This window comes from Manacus vitellinus, unplaced genomic scaffold, assembly GCF_001715985.3.
Source record: "Manacus vitellinus isolate BGI_N305 unplaced genomic scaffold, ASM171598v3 scaffold_0_pilon, whole genome shotgun sequence".
Lineage (NCBI taxonomy): Eukaryota > Metazoa > Chordata > Aves > Passeriformes > Pipridae > Manacus > Manacus vitellinus.
Genome location: NW_021938789.1, coordinates 54,076,675 through 54,097,655, shown reverse-complemented (window position 1 = coordinate 54,097,655; position 20,981 = coordinate 54,076,675). Strand labels below are relative to the sequence as shown.

General features: G+C 40.1%; 1 protein-coding gene across 1 annotated transcript in view; it reads right to left on the bottom strand.

Annotated features, from left to right (window-relative positions):
* Positions 1–18,682, bottom strand: part of TTC29 (tetratricopeptide repeat domain 29) — a 214,455-nt gene extending 195,773 nt beyond the window's left edge. Inside the window, exon 1 of the mRNA XM_029959582.1 lies at positions 18,574–18,682. Coding sequence (XP_029815442.1) covers positions 18,574–18,682 — 109 coding nt within the window. The remainder of the gene's footprint in view (positions 1–18,573) is intronic.
* Positions 18,683–20,981: the final 2,299 nt, after the last annotated feature.

Sequence of the window (20,981 nt, the reverse complement as noted above, 5' to 3'; positions counted from 1 at the left end):
CACAATATGTTGTAATGAAATGGTTGTGCTACACACTTCATTAAACGTTTTGTGAGACACCTGGGAAATTCCAGCTCTTCCCCCTCAGAAGGAAACGTTTGACGTGGTGGATCACTGGAAGAAGCACGTAGAGCGAGGCTGAAACAAAAAAAAAACACACTGCCTTGGTGACTCCAGCCTGCAAGCAAAGCTGAATGTGAGGAAAGATTAACCAAGGGGCTATGGTAACCTGTATTTATTCTTCCAGTGCAAGAATTAAGGTTCCAAGATTCAGAGAAAGACCTGAACAGTTCCAGCGTTCAAAACCAAGTTGATATAAGCAGAGCTGAAGTTTGTTCTGAGCGACAGCGCTGGGGAAAATCCGACAGACTGTGCATCGCACGTGTCCATTGGAAGAAAACATACTTGTCATATGAGATGCTGAAAAGCTTAAAAATTCAGAGAGCACAGTAGGGAGTCTTCCAGGAGGATTCAAAGGACTGATATGTTTTGAATGCGTTGAGTGTTTGATTTACAATATTTAAAGGTAGAAAATAAAGGGGGAAAAGCAGTGAAATTTTATATGAATCTCAGAGAAACAGGAACTAAGGAAGGGCAGCCATACTGGAATATCTACGATATTTGCATGATCATTTCAAAAGCTCATCTTTTGTGTAAAAGAAAACCCCCAAATACCTAAACAATACAAAGAAAAACAACCCCCTAACTCTGGGCTTTAACATTATGAGCAGCATTGCTGAAATAATGCTGTTTACAAAGCATGTTTAGCATGTTTCATAGTTCTAGTTCACTTTAATCCACTATTCCTTTCAGATGTGCAGCAAAAGTACATTACAGACACAAGAACCAGTTCTGAAGAAACTGCTTATATCACAGAATCCAGGGAGCTGCTGAAGTGCTGCATCTTCCTTAAAAGAATTTACAATCATGCTGTAAACTTGAGGTGTACACTCAGCAGAGTGTACAAGAGAAACATGAAGATACTGTTGAATAATGTTATAGAAATAATACGTAATATAAATAGTGGCAACTTCTCTTTTTGCTCATGGTTTATCAAAGCTTGCAGCCTATTAACTACACTGTTTTCACTCAACTAGAATTTACAATACACTGTAATGTAAAATAAAGATCAAAATTTTAAGTTAATAGTTTCAGTGGCAAAGCTTTTATTCATGTGTTAGAGTAACTGCAACAACAATTAATTCTGCCCACACCCACAGATTCCCACTCAGAAAGCCCCTACGGATGGGATGAGCTCCCAGCCCCCAAAGTGTGTCATCTGGCACCCACGTAAAACAGTATTTCAGTCTCTAACTTCTGTCCTTGAAACAGCAATTAGGAATTTTAGCAGTGAAATGCTATATATGGTCAACAGTCAAATCTACCTGTCAGTCTCCTTCCTATATCCCCTCACAAACGTGTCTGTGTGCCAAAAAGCAAGCGTAGGGGTGGGCAGGACTTTCCACACGCAGCAATCTCTCATCTCTGTGTGGAACCCTTGCTGGGTGGTCCTGCGGGACTTTGTGGCAGGAGATAAATCCAAGTCCTAAACTGTCAGTAACCTCCCGATGCCAGCAGCATTCATTTCTAGGACATTCATGACCTGTGATGTTCCATGCATAATTTTCTTCCTTTATACACAGTGTCAGTCTCAGCCTAGGAATGGTTTGGTTGGTTACTGTGATTATTTCACTGGTAGAGATCCCACTGGTGGAGCTGTGTCTCCCTGGGTAAGAGGCTGTAACACAAGGCTATTCCTATCCTAAGAGTTATAATTTTTTTCTGGTATATGTATATCTAATACAACTCTATAAACTAAGTCTGAAGTACATAAAGACTGCCAAGACATCACTCAAGAACTGACAAAACTATTTTAGAAATATAGGAAACACTGGTCTTAAGTTTCTTTGTACAAACTTCTGTGTCTTCAAGAAACACCACTATAGTACAATCTTAAACACCATTATCACCTCTTTTTTTTTTCTCCCTACAAAATCACTGCCTTATTCAACAAACATTTCCATATTAAATACTGTTCAGTGAATGGATCATTCCAAACCATATTCTCACACACTCCACATTCTTGCACTGAAAATAAAATTATCCATTTTTGTGTCATCAGTTTCATCGTGCTTTACAGCAAGAATGCATGAATTTTCACATACAAAGCCTCCACCAGCAGAAAAATTATTATTATTCTCTTTTTATAGATGGAGAACTAAGAATCAGAGTGATTAAAGTCAAAATGTCATGTGCACTAATCTTCTAAACAATGCTGAGATTGAAATGAATTCTACAGAAGAAGCCTCATGTTCAGTGATTCTGAGATAATTGTTTTTTTGGTCCTGTAACTTCCTGCTGAATTTATTACACACTTTCCAAATGGGACAGTAAAAGAGCTAGGAGTCCCAGAGACACAGTTCTCCTCTTGCCTTGTTTTTTTGAGACACTTTTCCCCTCTGCCATGGCACATGCCACATACAAGTCCCCTATAGCCGAACTCTCTGAAGGGCAAGCCAGAGGGTTTATGTTAAGCTTTGTTTATTGATATTCTGCCATCAAATAAAACAAGCCCCCTAAAGAGGTTCTTACAAAATGCATCGTGGTGCAGATTTCAACAAAGGGAGAAAGCATGAGGAAGTATTGGGACAATAGCTCCTCTTTCAGCACTTCCCAAGAACAAGGAATGTGCTCTCAGGTGTATGAGGTGTTGTTTAAAGCCATCATCCCTCTAATAACAGTTGTGAGCATGCACCTTGAAAAGACATAGGATGAGAATTTTTCCTCCTTGTTTAATTTTTGTTTGCAAAGCTGAAGAACTCTGCAGGGAACTAAAATGAATAGAAAAGTCTGGTTTAACATAGCTTTTGGCCATTCTTGTTTCAGTTCTGTATCTTTTAACCTCCAGGGCATAATCCTTCCTCCTAATCAATCCCCTTTTGCATTCCTTATGGGGTGTCTTCTTACTTTTAACACACAGTTTAAGATGACTCTCATTCCAGGGAGATCTATACTCCTTCCCAGTAGTATCATCTTGCTTGCTGCTAAAACTTTTTTGATTCAAAGCTATTATATGCCTCCTCCACGTTCAAATATGTAATCTTCCTAGTACTCACTAAATAACCTCAGTTTCTCAGTTTGCCTTTGTAAGGCCCCAGAAGCACAGATTTATCTTTTACGTTTCTCAGACTGAGATTTGGACAAAATTGAATCTGCTCTAAGTGTAGTTTTTATGTCCAGACACATCAGGTCTTGCTGTTCAGTGAATGCATAACACATCATCATTTTTTGCTAGTTCACTGATTGTTTGGGGAAAAAAAAAAATCTACCTTCATTTACTTCCAAGAATACCCAAGACCTGACTTCATTAGAAAATAAATTTGGGAAAAAAAGTTACAGTATTTGAAAGTCCAGTTTTTCAATGGACATCTTTTGTGTTTAGTCTGGGTAAGTTAAAGACTTCCATGATCACATAAATTCCACTACTACTTGCTGCCCTTAACCCCCACCACCCTGTCTGACATCAAAATGCATATTATTATTATCCAGTTCCAAAGCTTGCATATTTCTCAACATCCCTCTTCCTGGTGGTCCCATTTTTTATTTCACTAACAGACAATTATATCTCATGGCCCATGTATTTATTTCTCACTTCCCTAATCAGTTTATACTCTTCAGTTCTTTGATCCAGAGTACATAATGGCTACCTGCCTGCCCTATCTCTATCACTACTACAAGATTTGTGTTGTATTCAGTACTAGGAATTTTAATTCCTTCATCCTATTGTTCAGGCTTCCAGCAGTAGGAGGAAAAGCCAGTTCCAGCGATGCAGTCAGTGTATTTGATGTATCCTCTAATTTGTCATTGTTAAACACCCCTTTTTTTCTTAATTTCATCTTCATGCAACTATGCCTCATCCCCTTTCACTGTCTGTAGCAGGTTTAAGTAGTTAAGAAATTTTAGCAGCTTTCTTTCCTGGCTTCCTAGTTTAGAGCTTGTTTTAACAGTCTTGTCTGCTGTCAGCCTAAGAAAGTCTTTCCTGTAAATTAACTGAATTTCCTTCTTTGAGCATAGAAACACAATTTCTACGTGCAACAAAGAGGCCAAACACTGTTATACCTTTGCAAGAGCATCACACCCTGATTTTTCAGGATTCTGGTCAAAGGGCCTGAATCTACCTTTTCCAGAGGCCAAGTCAGGTTCTCATGAGCTTCAAATGAACCAAATGTGGTTTGATTTTATGGGAATGACATATAAAATCAAGCAGTGCCTACAAACATTATATTTTATCACATGTGCAGAGAGGGATTACACCTGCCATTAGGGGAAACCCAAGAAGTAATCCACCCCCCAGTCCTTGCAATGGGCCTCCATGTCTTCACTTCTTTATGTACCTATTTTGCCACTACAGTCTCATTGGCCTCCATCTATTATCACTTCATTTAGGAAACTGTAAGATCAGAGAGGTGCAGAGGAGCGTGGCAAGGACTCAGGGAGAACCTATTATTCTTCTCAGTCTGTTCAGAAGTTTTAAGTGCCCTGACAGCAATTAAATGGAGTTAATACAAATACACTGTCGAGTGGCACAACACACTAAGTAGGCAAAATCTCAGCCAATATAGCATCAACCTCCTTGCCCCCACATCTGTCCCTAACCTTCTGGTCTTCCCAAGAGAGATATACTTCCCAGGAGTATCTTTTAATAGGATTAGGAAAACAATATGAATTAATTTCATGCTTAAAGAGCTGAGCATTAAATTCAACTGTAAAAGGAGCTGAGTGCTGCTTCAAATTAAGAAGCAGTAACACACTTCTTTTTTTTTTTTTTTTGTTTTAAACATCAATAAGAAGGCAAGATCCTACAGGACAAAGCCTCTTGCTTTCCAAATCCACATTTTGAACTGCTCAGAATAAGGAAATGTCTGCAGTTCCATGAAACCGTAAAGCTCACTGTGGCATTTCCATCTTCACTGCTCTTGTCCTAAAAGCATTTGTCTTGACATCCCTTACTGCTGGTGCCACCAAACACTCGTAGGCAATAGGGCACAGTCTGGGCCTTCCTATGCTGAGATCTGAAAAATCAATTGAATCTCCAGCAGATGGAATCACTGGAGCAGAAAGTGGCTAAACACTCACGGTTATTCTGTGATACCAAAGCCCTGAAAGAGGATACTGCAAACAGATAAACTACAAGAAAAAAAATAGGGTGATTATATTTACAATAACTCCCTGCATGGTATTGTTATTTGGGGCTCTCTCCTTCTATGGGTATGCTACTATTCGATGTTAAATTAATTTTCTCTCAAAATATTTTCTATTCACTGATAACACATAGATATATTATATCATATGCTATGACACACACTGATAGATAACATCACATCATGATAGTGAAGCATGCAGAATATTTCTATTCCCTTACAATTCTGCATTAAAAATAGAGTAGACTGACAGCAGAGTTTTTACATACTGTGATAGGAAACATGATCTTTATTTCTATTTCAAAATTGTGTGAATCTAGGTTCTATATTCTTATTTTACTAAATAAAATCTAATTATTATATCCTGTGCATAGTATCTATTACATACAATTTAGTCCTGGGTGTAAATAATTCCAGCCCGGCTTCTCTTTCTTCCCATTTTAATTCCTTCTTTTTTTCTGCCATTCTCTATATTTTCTGCTGATTCTGCCAGCATTTTCTCACCTTCTCACATCTTCTCCAATCTTTGTTTCTCTCTTTCACTTCACATATTGCCTTGTATATCTGTGCTAACACCCAGCTGAGCTGCAGGGAGGATTTTTTTAGTTAACTCTGTTTGTGTCAGTCCTATCACAACATACTCAGGATGTTATATTACACTTGAAAGCTTCTGGTATAAATATAAAGAAGTCATATTATCTATTCCCAAAAGAATGGTAATCATAACCTTTTAATCATAATGCTAATCATATACACATTTGAAAAAATCCAAACATTTTATGGTTGAGCATGGCAATAGATGTAAGAAGATCTGTGTTCTTGTCTTGGCTTTTGCACAGACTTGTGGTTGCAAGGAAACTGTCTGATTTTGTTTTCTAGTTTGGTTTACCTGTCAAAATACATGAATAATACTGGCCTTCTTGATTGGGTGATGCTTGCTTCAGCTAATGTTTATAAAGGCTTTGAAAACACTATGCCAGGTTAAAGAGGTGCAAATTATTATTAGCTGTCAATTATGTTTTATAGAAAACCTCGTGGTTGAACACTCATCAAACTAGTAAATTGCTGGAAAGACAACAGAGAAAAGAGAAGGAAAAGTGAGAAAAGGCAGGTTTGGAACAGAAAAGATTAGAGCCCCAGTGTGATCCAAAGAAGCAAACTTTTGCATTAAATCTTCATAGTCTGCACTGCTACTCCTCACCTGCAGTGTGAAACTCCAGCGTACACACACAGCCTGGTCAAAATTAAACTCCACAGCTTTCTGTTTAAACTCTGTGCTGTAACTCCACTGATGCTAATGGCATGAGGTCAATTAACTTTGATCTATAACGACAAGAGCACTAGCTCCCTAATTTAGTGGAAAAAATAAACTTTCAGCAACCCTGAACACCCCCTCTGCAGTCCCCTCCGTGTGCTGCCGAGCAGAGCTATAATTGAGCACACTCTAGTGGTCTCTGCCACGCCAGGAACACTGTGCACACAGAAGTACAGCCAAACAGAACAAATGGGTTCAAACATTTAACTGTGCAATATGACACAATGGCTCAGCTGTGGACAACTCACCCGTGGTCTTCCAGTGGTTTCAGAACCTCTGGCCTAAAGGCTGATGACATTTGATATTTGCAATTTCTACTTTCTGTGCCTTGTTTCTCCAAGAGGTTATATAATGCCTTATAAAACTGGCTAGGGCAATTTATGGGAAAAAAAAAAATGCACGTCACTAGATTAACCAGTTTGAGATCATAATTTATCTCTAATGGCCTTTCTTTGACAAGAAGAAAACAAAAGAAAATTAAAGCTGATAGGGCTGTTCTAGTAATGTCAAAAGTTGGCATTCTTCATCAGTCTTTAACTTAAAAGCAGTCCTTGTCAGAATAATGATAAAGGCATCATAGAAATTTTGCTTTTCATCTGTCTGGCATATAAATCAATGATCCAGAAAACAAATCATTATATATGTATTTTTTTAAAAAAAGTGAATATAAAACAAGCCAGCTTGTCTACATTTTTTTATTCATCTCTGACAGAGTCAGTTATACCATTTCTCTGAGCACTCACTCACAGCTGAAACTGCTCCCCCCTCCCAGTTATAACACTGACCCCGTTTAGAGAGCACATCACAAACAGAGGCACTGAAATCAGGAGCCTTTTCCAGGGTGTGAGCTGACAGAATGGGCGGTTTTGCTTCCTCTGGGGAGCAAGCACTCTCTTTATCACTAGGCCAAATGACCTGGAGGAGAGGTATCCAAGGCTAGACACTCTATTTCCTTACAAATGCCAGATCAGATCATAACACATTACTGTGACTCACTGTGATAATGACCAAGCACTTCGATTTGCAGGGAAGGCACGAAGACACACCGAGCTGGAGCCAAGCTCTGGGTATGTCAGAGTACACTTTCTAAGCAGGAACAGCCACTTTTATAAAACTTCCCTTTCCCTTCCAGTGCACAGCTTTGAAATTCATAGTTACAAACAGACCAAACCGTTGTCAAATCAACAGCAAACAAACAGCAACAAAAAACCCACTACCAATAAGTAAGGCTTACCTTACAGTAACTGCAACTTGTTAGAAACAGTGTAGAGGAGCATCTTCCATGTGAGGGGTGGGTGGCTTTCAGATCTCAAGGGGGGTCCCCTAGGATTCTTCACTTTGGATTTTTTTTCTACTTTTTTATTTTTTGAGTGCAGATCCTGATTCCTCAGAGTGGGCAAGTGCCAGCAACTGTATATCCGTCCTCAGAAGTACAAGACTCCACCTCGGGCCTCTATAATCTTGAAAACTGAGAAGGATTTCTGAGCCTAAAAAATTAAAAAAAAAAAAACAACAACCAAATCAACTATTTTTCAGGCTTGAATTAGTAAAAAAATAGAACTACTCAATATTTTGGAGGAATAAAAAAAAAAATCACCACCACTATAGGAGCAACTAAAGATAAATTAAGAAAGAGGAGAAGTAGAGAATGGAAATAAAGTTTAGATGACAGACTATGAGACAGAGAGAAAAGAAGATGGAATCAAAAGTAAAGGATTAGAAACAAGAAAAAGAGGGGAAGAGTTTAGTAAGAAAAAGGAAATACAAGAAATAAAAATATTCCCTTTCCCTTTGATGACTCTGTTAAGATTAAGACAAGTCTGGGAAGACATGGAAAATGTTAAATACAGTTAATAAAAAAGGTTTCTGGAGGGAAAAAAAATAAAAACAACCAAAAAGAACCCCAAAAAACTTCCCCCAAAACCCAAACAAACCAGAAGAAACCTAGGAAATTAGAAAGAGAATGCATGCAGACAGGAAAAATATAAAGGTGTGAAAGAAGGACATAGGCTTCACATAATATGGAAGCCTAGATCAGAATTGCTCACCAGATATTCAGTTCATGTCAGGTCATGAAATACATGACAGAGAGTTTAAGTAAACAAAATGCTTACTGGATCAAAATAACATGTCTGAGGCAGAGAGCAAAGTAGAACGTGGTATCTTAGGACCCCCAAAAGAGATATTTTAGGTTAAAACTTTCAGACACTGTACCCCCATGCTTTACAGGAAAGTTAGGAAAAGGTTTATTCTTGCTAGCTTTTCTAACACTCTGACATGCTACACAAAGACAATGAGATATATTAAAACAGAGGGTACTGGAGACTTCAATTCAAGCTCCTTTGATAACACAACTCTAAGGATGCATAATTCTTCTCAATAAAGGGTGTTCAGAAGTGTTCCTCAATGTAGTATTCAAACATATCCTTGGAGGCAGGGAAGTAATGAAATGTATGGCCAAATGAGAAGCATAAGTGCAACAGTGTTTGTTTCTGTTTGCGTCAGATGGACTATATATTCTCTTCCAAGTCTAAGAAATCTGTGAGAAAATGTGTTGATTCTTTGAACTCTTACTCCTAGACTGTTTCAGAAACTCTCAGTGACTGAAATGTTCTAAAAACAGTATTCAAACTTAAGTACCTATTGTGACAAAGAGATGCTGGCCATGGGCCCTGCAGAGGTTCTGTCTCCATCCTCTGCCAAGGATATTAGGTTCCTGCCTACTGTGCTTTTATCTGCCTTTATCCTCTAAACTAATTGAAATCACATGTTTATCTTGTATTACTTAGAAGTCCTTCCTCTTGTTTCCACCTGAAGTCACTTTCTTAATGGAGCTTGTTTGCTTTTCCATGGAAGTGGCATAAATAATAGTGGATGAAGAAACACAGCAGGTTGGGTGAAGTGGGTTATAGTCAGAGCATTTTAGCTGGCTAAGTCTTAGATTAGGAATCAAAGTGAAACTTTCCCAGACATTACATTTTTAAACAGCAACTTTTAAAAAATCCACTTATTTTGCTTTAAAAGTTGACAATAATGCTTTCTTTGCACATGTTGTATTATGTTAAAGGTAAAGCAAGACCAAACTCTAAATAGGAAGTTTTGTCTGATATAAACAGCCTGTCTTCACAGGAGAGGTGTTCTAGCCCTCTGAGCAGCTTTGTTGCCTTCCTCTGGATTCACTCCAATGTGTCCATGTCCTTCTTATCTTGGGGGCCCCGAGCTGGATGCAGTACTCCAGGTGGGATCCCATCAGAGCAGAGCAGAGGTGTAGAATCACCTTCCTTGACCTGCTGTCCACGTTGCTTTGGATGCAGCCCAGGATACAAATGGCTTTCTGGGCTGTGACTGCACATTGCTGGGTCATGTCCAGCCTCTAATCGATCAACACCCCCAAGTCCTTCTCTCCAGGGTTGGCCTCAGTTGGTTCTCCACCTGTCCTGTATTTGTACTTAGCATTGCCCCGACCCCTGTGCAGGCCTTGATGAACCTCATGAAGTCCCCACATAAAAATGTCTGCATGTAAAACCAGAAAATATTTGGAATTATTATTTGAGCTTCACCATGTATGTTTATTTGCAATGAATGTTCCTTTTTCTCCTTAATATGTTCTTGGTGCAAATATTAAAAAACATTTAAAAACTTCTGTCATTTATATTGGTAATAATATTTTGCAATAATTTTTTAGCTTAAATTGTTTACTACACTTTTTTAAAGGTGATTTTTTTGGAAGAGTTAATGCAAATGCCTTATTTTGAACTTCAGAAACATTCCCGTTGATAGCATTTATCAGAAATACAAAAATCAGCTACATAACAAAATGTAGTAAAGCCAGGATTTTTTTCCAAGCCGAAAAATTTATTTGCTAAGCTTGTTATATTTCAAACATCTGTTAATCATGCCAGCCTTTTTTTTAAAAAGCCTGGATTTTGAGGCAGGCATATTTATGCAGGGTAGCTGTGATGAATAAGTAAGTGCTGGAATTTCTAATCCTGGGGACGATTTGCTGATGCAAACCGAGTACAAATGGATTTCAATTGCATTTTTTTTCTACTTGTTCTGTATACACTTGATAGCGTGAAAAACTTCATACCAGCGATTTCCACATGTAAGGCTGCATGTACACACACACATTGCCCAGAGTGAATCATGCCAGCAAATTAGACTTTCAAAGTTTCTTTTTCAGTGGTAACAGAGAGTGCCCTGCATCAAATAGGCTGGAGACCCATTATACTCAGCTGTATGTAAAAAAGAGAGTTTCTCAGCTAATGAAACCACATATCTTCTGTTCAGTCCACAGTGCAACGTAAAGGCCATCCTTTGAATTAAACTTCCATAAAGCAGCCGTGATAGTGGCTGAGTATCCACAAGAACCTATGGAAATGCATGTTTCATAGCTGTGGACAAAGATAATGGCATGCAAGGAACGCCATTCCAGAAAACGATGTAGCCTTTCATCCCTAATAACCAAATAAAAAATGGGAAGTCAGTACTTGGGAGCTACTCTAGCAAGCAGATCTCCAGGAAACAAGGTTCCCCACAGACTCTTCCTTGATCTTAAAGCTTAACGTGAAACATTTATATGCACGTAGCACCTGGCCAGAAGACGTGGGGAGGCACTTTTATCACACTGGCTGTATTTCTTTCTTAAATAATAGATTTCCTCTTTTTTTTTTTTTTGCCCTCTCCTGGAAATGGAACACATCCTCAATAATGTTGCTGTACTTTTTTTTTTTAACGTTTTAAGAACCAGACAATCTTGAACCTCTCAACATCACACAGTTTTGAAAAATATTAACACCCCTCAAACTGTCTGCTGATGAATTGCATCAAAGTTTTTGAAACACAAAACTATGTGATTAAAAAAAATGTTAAACATTATTTAGATGAAGACTTTTTTGGGGTATTAATTGAATGCTAATCTTCCACCCACATTTCTTTGACATCCAGGCCCATGGATAAACTGTGCATAGACTAACTAGATCTAAGTGAAACCACACCAGTCAGTTCAATTATGTACAGTATTTTCCCAAAGGCATTCCAAGGGAGTGAAGAACAACAGTATGTGAACTTTAAATCGCTGCTCCAAACTATTTCCAGCTTCACAGTGGTTGACTCGCCTGTGTCTTAAGCAGAGTTAAGGTATGAAATATGTAATATGCACAGAAACCTGTACATACTGCAGCTATATCTTTGTATTCTTCAAATTATTCATTTTTATCTACATCCCTCATGTAGCACACAATCTGTTATAGATGCAAACTTCCATGATAGCAAAATAAAGTAAACTCGATGCTTCCAGTGAAGCAAACAGGAAAACACACCTGGAATCAAATGACAAGTAGCTCAGTGCAATGCTTATTCATCTTTGACTACATCAAAAAATGACAGGGGATTTCCACACGGATTTTAGTGTTTTTTGCAGTATTAGTATTTCCTTTACAAATAAGAAATCCCATAATATGTTATCCATTAAGACCAGTGCCTGTTCAGTGCACAGACTGACAAGATAAAACCATTTTTGTTTGTGCAAAACAACTCTTCACATCTTTTTCAAACAAAAAGGTTTGGTTTTGCTTCAGCATTTTGGCTGAGAACAAACCAGAAAAAAATGAAACCCAACCCAAAGCCCCTAAAAAAAACCCCCTCCAAACCCAGATTACTCAAAACTGCAAATTAGAGCACTTGTTCATTTGAGTTCTTGACTGTGGCTTCATTGCTACTGTGGTATAAAGAGACTTTTCTGTGGTTTAAATGTGAGAGAAACTGTGAAAGAAGTTTTTACCCTGGTTACTTCTATGGTCTGGGATGTGCAAAGTTTTGACACCAAATTTTAGCCTTAAAAAACCCCCCACTAACTGCATCTCAACTTTGTCCCTTTATAAGTATTCCCAGGAACCTGAGAAACGAACATTAAAAAGATCATAAGTACACAAGAGAAAAAACAGCTGTAGAGTCTGTGTACAACTCAGGCAGTAACAAATGCAATTCGATCCAGGAAAAGCAAATGAGGGAATATTGGAAAATTTCACCATCATTTTCACTTCTCACTACATCTTTGCTTTGCATCACATAAGATTAGGATATAAAATGAGAGGAAGCAGTAGCTCTCCTTCCTCTGCAACAGAAACAGAACCTGAAATACCTAAAACCATTTTGGGTTAGTACAGCTATTATAACTGAGCTCATTTCTCCAGACAGTTATTTGAGATTTGCATATGTGTGGGAGAATAACAAATATTCCTCTTTTCTGCCTTCCCCCATGTGAGATGTATTGTTTCCAGTTAACTCTTTGGAACCCGAGGCATGGGAAATTCTCTGCACAAGCCAGCAGGAAATCAGCCCTCACCTCCGTGCTCTCTCTCTCTCTCTCATGCTTTGAAACTCTTTAAGGGCACTCACTGGTTTCTCTACACTTCTCAGGAAAGAAACTTCAGAAAAACCAGCAAACATGAGGCCACTAGTTTTCAGTTAGACCGTTTCGAATTTGGGCAGCTTACTCCGTCAACAGGAGTTTAGTGATATCAAGCAAGCCATTGAGACTGCAAGTACTGGGTTAAGTGATCTTCCTTGTGAAGTGCTGCTGTGTCCCTCATCTTAGTATGTGGAGAAACCTAGACTCTTTGCAATGAGAGTCAAAAAAAAGCCCAGCATAATAAGCAGGACCCCCACTATGTTTTGTGACAAATAAAGGGAAGTGAGCACAGCCCCAACCCAGAGAGTTAGAGCTTAGCAACTAGAGCATTCTTCTGGGACACAGGTCTAAACCCATGTAGTCAGACCAAACCCCAGCTTTTCTGGGCAAATATCACAACCACTGAGCAGCTGAAGCAGCATTTTCTTCCCTCTTTCATGTATTTTGCAGAGTCTGCTCTAAGGACAACAGAAGACAGAGCAAAGGGGCTGGGATAGTCAGAAAAAAACCCCAACTTTATGAATAGTGAGAATCCTTAGAGCTGCAAAGATTAAAATTTGGACACAGGCAGTCCAAAGGGCAGGCACCTCAGTGAACTCTAAGTCCCTGATGAGAATTTACACCTGAAACCATCACTGCTAAAGTCAGCTTATTCGGTTTGCTAAATGCACTTATGAATCCATCATCTTTACAGAGAAAATAGAAAACAGTTGCTTAGCATGAGGCTATTTCCTGCCCTCGTTAAGCATGTTGAGAAGAAGTTAATTGCTAAGTCCTGCTCCAGCACATTTACAGTCACTCCAATGGTGGGCCTTGGTACATCCTTTCCAGGTGGAGACAGCAAAGGTTGCTTCATAGCAGTTTTACTTTCTCCAAAGGAACTAAAGAGGAGCTGGCAATGGCATCCAGCTTCTGCACTAAGTCCCTAAGTACTAGGCACTGCAAAAGAAAGGCCAGGCTTCTTCCAAGCCACTTGTTTGGTGCTCAATCTAACTCTTGGTACTAACTCAACTTTCTCTGTGACCCTGGGCGAGTCACCTATCAGTCTCCGTTAGCTGGCTATAAAGTATGAATTCACAGTACCTGCATGTTTCCTCACCATCTGCCAGGTCTATTTTCATTGTAAACATTGGGCAGCAAATGTCTTCTATTATTCATTGAGTAAAGGCCAGACAGGACTAGAACACCTTCTCGTCTGACCTTCTGCATACCAGAGGCTGTTATGTGTATATACAATACCCAGTGGGGAGCTGATCACAAATGGGGTCTCCAGGTGCTTTCTCAAAAGAAGAGAAATAATAATATTAACCCAAACACAGTCATCTCCTTCCCCTATATATCTGAACTGCTGGCCCTAATTAGAATTTTGAAGTAACTTTTTTTTTTTTAAAAGCCAGCAAACTTCTGTGTGTTTCTTCTTTGTTTCAGAAGAGGGTTTTTTAAAATGAAAGTTTTTGAAAGAGTTCATAAACATTAGGGTATTTCAAAGGCAAAAATACTTGAACACCCCAGCTCCTGAACTGATAATGTTGTGTACTAATGCATTCAGTACTAGAGAAACTGTTTCTAAATTAAACATTATACAGCTTTAAGAGAACATAAATTTTGGAAATCGGTTATGTTGTCTGGGCATGAGGCATAAAACCATATAAATCAGACCTCCTTAGATTAACTTTCACCAGTCATCAATGTCTAAATATTATAAGGCTTTTCCAAGTAAAATACCCATATTCTCATTGTCAATAAAAGTTGACAAACAATAAATAACTTAAGTTACTCAACACAATCCTTAACTTTCATGCATTTTCAGCTAATATCCTCAGTGACATTATTTGCTTTCTGTAGGCTTATAATGGAGTATTTAAATGGCACTCAATTCTACTTAGGAGAGGATCAAGTAAAATTCAGCTTAATGAGAATTAAGTTTACTCCTCATTTCTGCTTGTATAAAAAAGAAAACAGCACAACTACTCAAAGTAGCAGTAGAATTTTCATGTCCTACATCTTTTTGGACTGAAAGAAAACAGAAGAAAATAGTGAAAAAAACCCCTGCAACAAGAAACATGACAGAAGCATCACATAGTATAACTCCATCTGCTTAATCGGTTTATAACTGTATTACACAGTGCCACCATGTCAGCTCTCAGAAAAACACCATTGTATTGACAAAGGCAGCAACTCACATTGTTTCTCGTCCAAGTGTGTGTGCATGTTTTTCCTCAGGCTTTCCAATTCTCATTTAAGGAACTACGATCATCAGGATGTCAAAATTCAATTTATCAGATCTGATACGCATTATGGGAGTGAAAAATAGGGGCTTGCAGCATGTAAGAGTTCAAGCAAGTTGATCTGATCATCTGGACACCTAACACTGAGGGGAATGAGCTGGAAGACATGCTGTCCACTTTCTGTCTCCTTATAAGACCAAGTCAATTGAACAACAAAATTTGAGACAGAATGTAAGACAGTCCTTGACTACACTTGCTTCTCATTCAACAGATAAGGAAGCATCTTCTCTGAGATCTTTCAGGCAGAGTACACTGAAGAAAGGAGGTAAAGTTTATCAGGAAGATAAAACCTACTTAACTTAAATACAGGCAGGATAATAACTTGGCTTGTAGTGAGGCCACATTCAGGAAAATGCCCTGTGGTCAAGGGCTCCAAGACTTAGAATGGACCCTGTTGTGCAGAATGGGATGAGAGAAACTACTACTGGAGCTGGAAGAAATGACAGTGTAGTCATCCCAGACTCTGGGATAAGAGTCTGACATCAGGAAGTAACGGGAAACTTGTAGGTTTGGAAGGGATATCAGCTGATCTAATCTAACACTGGGGAGGACTGGGCTCAGAAGACAGAAAACCAAGGAAAGCTGAATCAAGAGTGAGCCAGAAAACTGGAGACAGCACTAAGGTAGCTACTAGTGGCAAAGAGAAATGAGATGAAGGACTCAGGGAAGAAGAATAGTGGGACAAAACACAATGGCAGGGAGAAGGTTCAGTCTTTGAGGATCCAGTCAATCAGCCAAGACTTCCTTCCCAAGTACTTGGATGGTATGGGAAAATTTCTCGACTCCCAGCAAGACATTAGGGAACCCATAGGATGCACACCCTTTCTTCCTTTCTACTGACAGACAATTTAAAAAATAACTTCCTGCTACTGCTGTCAATGACACTGTTAGCTCAAGTAGCAGATGGTTGTCAGAAGCATCCAAAGATTATCATCTTGCTGATGACCCCTATGGGGGGGTGTTATGATTCCCCAAAATCTAGTTTGATATTTTCATTTGGCTTTTCTAAAAAGTTAGGGAATTACACAAAGTATTAAAAAGAGTATTATGCCTGAGAGTAAAGAAACTATTAAGATAAGCAGTATCAAAATTACAAATGCCTGTCCCTTTTTAATGTGCTCTCTTCTGTGCATCCTCCTTGTCACGCACGTTGCTCTACAGTGATCACAACTGTTGTTGTTCTTTGTTTGGGGTTTTTTCAATAATGCAGAAGATGAGTGGCAAACTAAGGAGATCACTACAGGGGAAAAAAAAAGTATACTCTTAGCATCAAGACAGTTGCATGCTGCCTAAAAAATGAGATGCCATATCTGCTTCTTGTACGTAACACAAGGCAGGACTCAACAGAAACCTTAACTAACCTGGTCATCACTAAGTTTTAACTTCTTACACATCCCATGTGAAACATCTGGCCAAGTGTTCTGAGTACTCACAGTTCCAGCCAAAGTTTAATGTGTTATAGTGGCTTTCTGAATACCTAATATAGTATAAAACCAGAGCGCTTTGAAAAGCTTTTCTGAGACATCTCACTGTGACCGCCAAAATGAATGGCAGTTTGGCAATTTTAAACTCTGTCTCACAACACTGTCCAGGTTGCCCAGTAACACGGCATGATTTTATATGGATATTGCAAACTATTACAACAGTGTCCACAAAGAAATTACTAATTCAGCCATCATCACAGGATATGAATATTATATCTTGCTGTTTTCAGTGAAGATAAAACAAAGCTTTGAATGATGATGAAGTAAAGGCCATCCCAGCTGAAGATGAAAGAATACACAGGGCAAAAATAAGCAGTGCATTTGCACACACAGTATTACTACTTCTGTAGAAAAAACACAGGATGCAGAGACAATGTTACATTCAACATCTGTGCTTGATTTTTTCAGCCTTAAGAATGCTTTGTTAATCCAAATTTTTGAATGCAATATGTTATAAACTCATCTATGTTGTTTTCAGAATTCATAGGGAAGAGACTAACCCTCAAAATTTGAATTAAAATGTAAGCCATTTTTCCTGCTTGTGGCAGAGGGTTTGGACTAGTTGACCTTTAAAGATCCCTTCCAATCCAAACAATTCTATGATTCTATGATTTTGTACCAGCTTGGGAACTGTAACCTGACATGTTACTTTAGAACAAATGGCAACACGAAGTTCTGTCAAAGATAAACTTAATTAAATGATATTGACTAATTTTCTGGCATTGAGACAATCATAACTCGTTCCAGTAAGAACAGACTCGAGTAAGTCCATTATTTCCATTTGTGGTCTTCAGGCATAGTGTACTCCGTGCAGGATGTGGATTTTAAAAGTTTTATCCATAGGCAGGAGAACTCCTTCCAAACCATTTCAGTTCCAGATAAAACCAACCCTAAGAACACTTCTGCAAAACCTACCCCACGCGTGGGTACTTGTGTCAGACACACCTGGGTGTGCTTTTTGGCCAGCAGGACCAGGGCAGTGATCGTCTCCTTGTACTCGACACCGGTGAGGCCACACCTCGAATCCTGTGTTCAGTTTAGGGCCCCTCACGACAGGAAAGACATTGAACTGCTGGAATGAGTCCAGAGAAGGGCCACACAGATGGTGAAGGGACTGGACCACAAGTCTTGTGAGGAACAGCTGAGGGTGTTCAGCCTGGAGAAGAGGACATTCAGGAGAGACCTCATCACTCTCTACAACTACCTGAGAGGAGGTTGTAGCAAGATGGGGGTCAGTCTCTTCTCTCAGGTCAAAAGCGACAGGACCCGAGGAAATGGCCTCAAGTTGCACCGCGGGAGGTTTAGATTGGATATCAGGAAAAATATCTTCATGGAAGTTGTCAAGCACTGGAACAGGCCGCTCAGGGAGTCACCACTCCCGGAGGTACTTAAAAGGCATGCAGATGTGGCACTCGGGGACATGGTTTAGCGGTGGGCTCGGCAGCGCGGGGTTAACGGGGGGACTCGATCATCTCAAAGGTGTTTTCCCAACCTGAAGGGTCCTGCGATGGGACGGAACACCTGGAAATTCGGGGTGTGCGGGCGCCGAAAATCGGGCGAAGAGCAACGCTGACATCTAGCGGTGGGCCCGGGGCGCCGGCACGCGCCCGCCGCGGGAAGCGCCGTGGGAAGCGAGGAGACAGGGAGACCCTTCCCGGGGAAGGGCGGCCGTGCCGCCGAGCGGTGCTGCAGGTAAAGGAGCGCTCCCCTGTGCCTCAGGTGAGACGGGGACAGGCACAGAGACGTCAGGTTTCACACAGTCACACGGTGGTCTGGTGGGTTGGGAGGGACCTTTAGAGGTCCCTAGTCCGAGCCTCCTGCAATGGGCAGGGACATCTTCAGCTAGATCGGGTTGCTCAGAGCCCCGTCGCACCTGACCTTGAATGTTCCCAGGCAGCCCGTTCCGGTGTTTCACCACCCATGTAAAACATTTCCTCTAGCAAATCTAGTCTAAGTCGACCCTCCTTCAGCATAAAAACCATTGCCCCTTGTACTGTCCCAGCAGATCCTACTAAATAGTCCATTCCCAGACCTCTTGTAGCCCCTCTAGGTACTGGAAGGTGCTCTAAGGTCTCCCCAGAGCCTTCTCTCCTCCAGGCTGAACAACCCCAACTCTCTCAGCCTGAAGCACAAGGAGAGGTGCTTCAGCCCACTGATCATTTTTGTAGCCTCCTCTGCATCCATTCTTTCCTGTGCTGGGGACCCCAGAGCTGGATGCAGCATTCCATGTGGAGTCTCACCAGAGCAGACTAGAGGAGAAGAATCATCTCCCTCACCCTGCTGGCCACGCTGCTTTGGATGCAGCCCAGGATACAATTGGCTTTCTGGGCTGCAAGTGCACATTGTTGGGTCATGTCCAGCCTCTCACCCACCAGCACCCCTAAGTCCTTCTCTGCAGGGCTGCTCTCAATCCCTTCATCCCCCAGCCTGTGTTGATACTGGGGCTTGTCCCAACCCGGGCCAGCACTTGGCCTTGTTGAACCTCATAAGGTTGCCATGGGTCCTTTTCTTGAGCTTTTCTAGGTCTCTCTGGATGGCATCCCATCCCTCAGGCATTTCAAAGTAGCCTCTGTTTTGTCCATAGATGCCAATTTAATATGACAGACTCTAACAAGGCTCCAGTCAGCACACATGTAAAATTCACTTTTTTTCCCAGATCAGAAAAAATAAGGAAATCCTTGACACCACAGCAATTCATGTGTCAGACTCAAAATAAATAAATAAATATATATCAATAACTACTTAACGAAGAGACTATGAGGTGTTTTCTGGACACATGGGCAAAATATATTTTTACACCTTTCTATCTTAGAAAGCTGAATCATTTTTGCTGTTTCTGGAAAGCTTCATTCAGCCTAATAGTGACACTTACTGGGAAAACATGCCATGGAAGTGCCAAGGCCAAATGGTTAAAACCTGGCACGCAATAATCAGTTGAAACCAGAGCCTTAGAAGTGGGAGTGCTGAGCAAACACACAGACATAACACGGTCATTTTGTGCTCTAGTCCTCCAAAACTTCCACAGCTTAGACTAGGAGATCAAATCAAATATGCTCTATTTTGCAGCTCAGATGTTTTACTACACCCATGCAAGTCATCCCAAAACTTCTAAAAGGAAACGATGTTTCAGTACCTTGAACTACCCCTGAAAAATGGGAAACAGCACTTACAGGACAGAAATGTTCTCAAGATTCATTCAATGTAATGCCTCCATTAGTATATGACATAAAGTCCTTGGGAAATGTGACACAGGAAGTTTCTTTAGCCAACCCCAAACTTTTGTGAGCGTGTGACCCTGTGTTTATTTACCATCCATAAAGTCAGTGAGGCTTCTGCTTCTATTTGGTTTTGTAGCAGAACAAAGTTTAGGAGGCTTATGCAATTACAGGCAAAAAGCAAACAGACCTGTGATGTGATGGTTTGAGCCCTAGCCACACATGCCTACTAGCTCTCTTTGCATCTTTCCAAACCTATTATTTCCAAATGTGATTTATGAGGAGAGGATACACATGTTTTCATCAGTGTTTAAAGCTAAAACGCTGGGCTTCACATCACAATGGCTGAACCTCAAGCACTTCCCTTGACTCAGCTTAGAGGCAGAAACCTCCAGCAGAGATGCAGCAAAGAGTTGCAGGTTAAGGAGAGAGTTTAAGGTACCATATCAAGATTCACCAGAAGCTGTCTGTTAAATCCCCAAGTCAAAAAACTCTGTGAAATTTTTACAGACCTCCCCCCTGCCTTGCTGTATCCTAAAAGATGGCAAGGAGGGAGATGAGGCTTAGCATGTACATCACAGCCAATAGTACTGTTTTCTGACTATACAACTCTTTCCTTAAAATATGTTCTTAATACAATGCTAAAAACTCTTGCACTCAAGGAAGCCCCGATGAAGTATTCTCAAATACTTGCTGGGTCCCTCTGACTGAAATGATTCTTGTTTGATTCAACCAGCAGATTTCTTATACACAGAATACAGGGAGGCTTCTTACACACACATCACAGATCTGTGCTTATGTGGGGACAGAAGTTGGGAAAAGGACACAACCACGTGAAAAACAAAAATAACCATAACAGTGAAACTTTCCCTTTCCCTCCTAAAAACTAACAACAACAGTAAAGCACATGCTGGGTAGCAGCAGTTTGTCCACGTGCTGGAGAGAAGCAAATAAAATAAAACTTAAAAAAAAAAATTAAAAAATGTCTATAGAGCTACGCAAGCCAAGCCCTTTGAGATCAAAAACAGCCCTCTGAATAACCAAACACTAGGTCCTGGCATTAGTT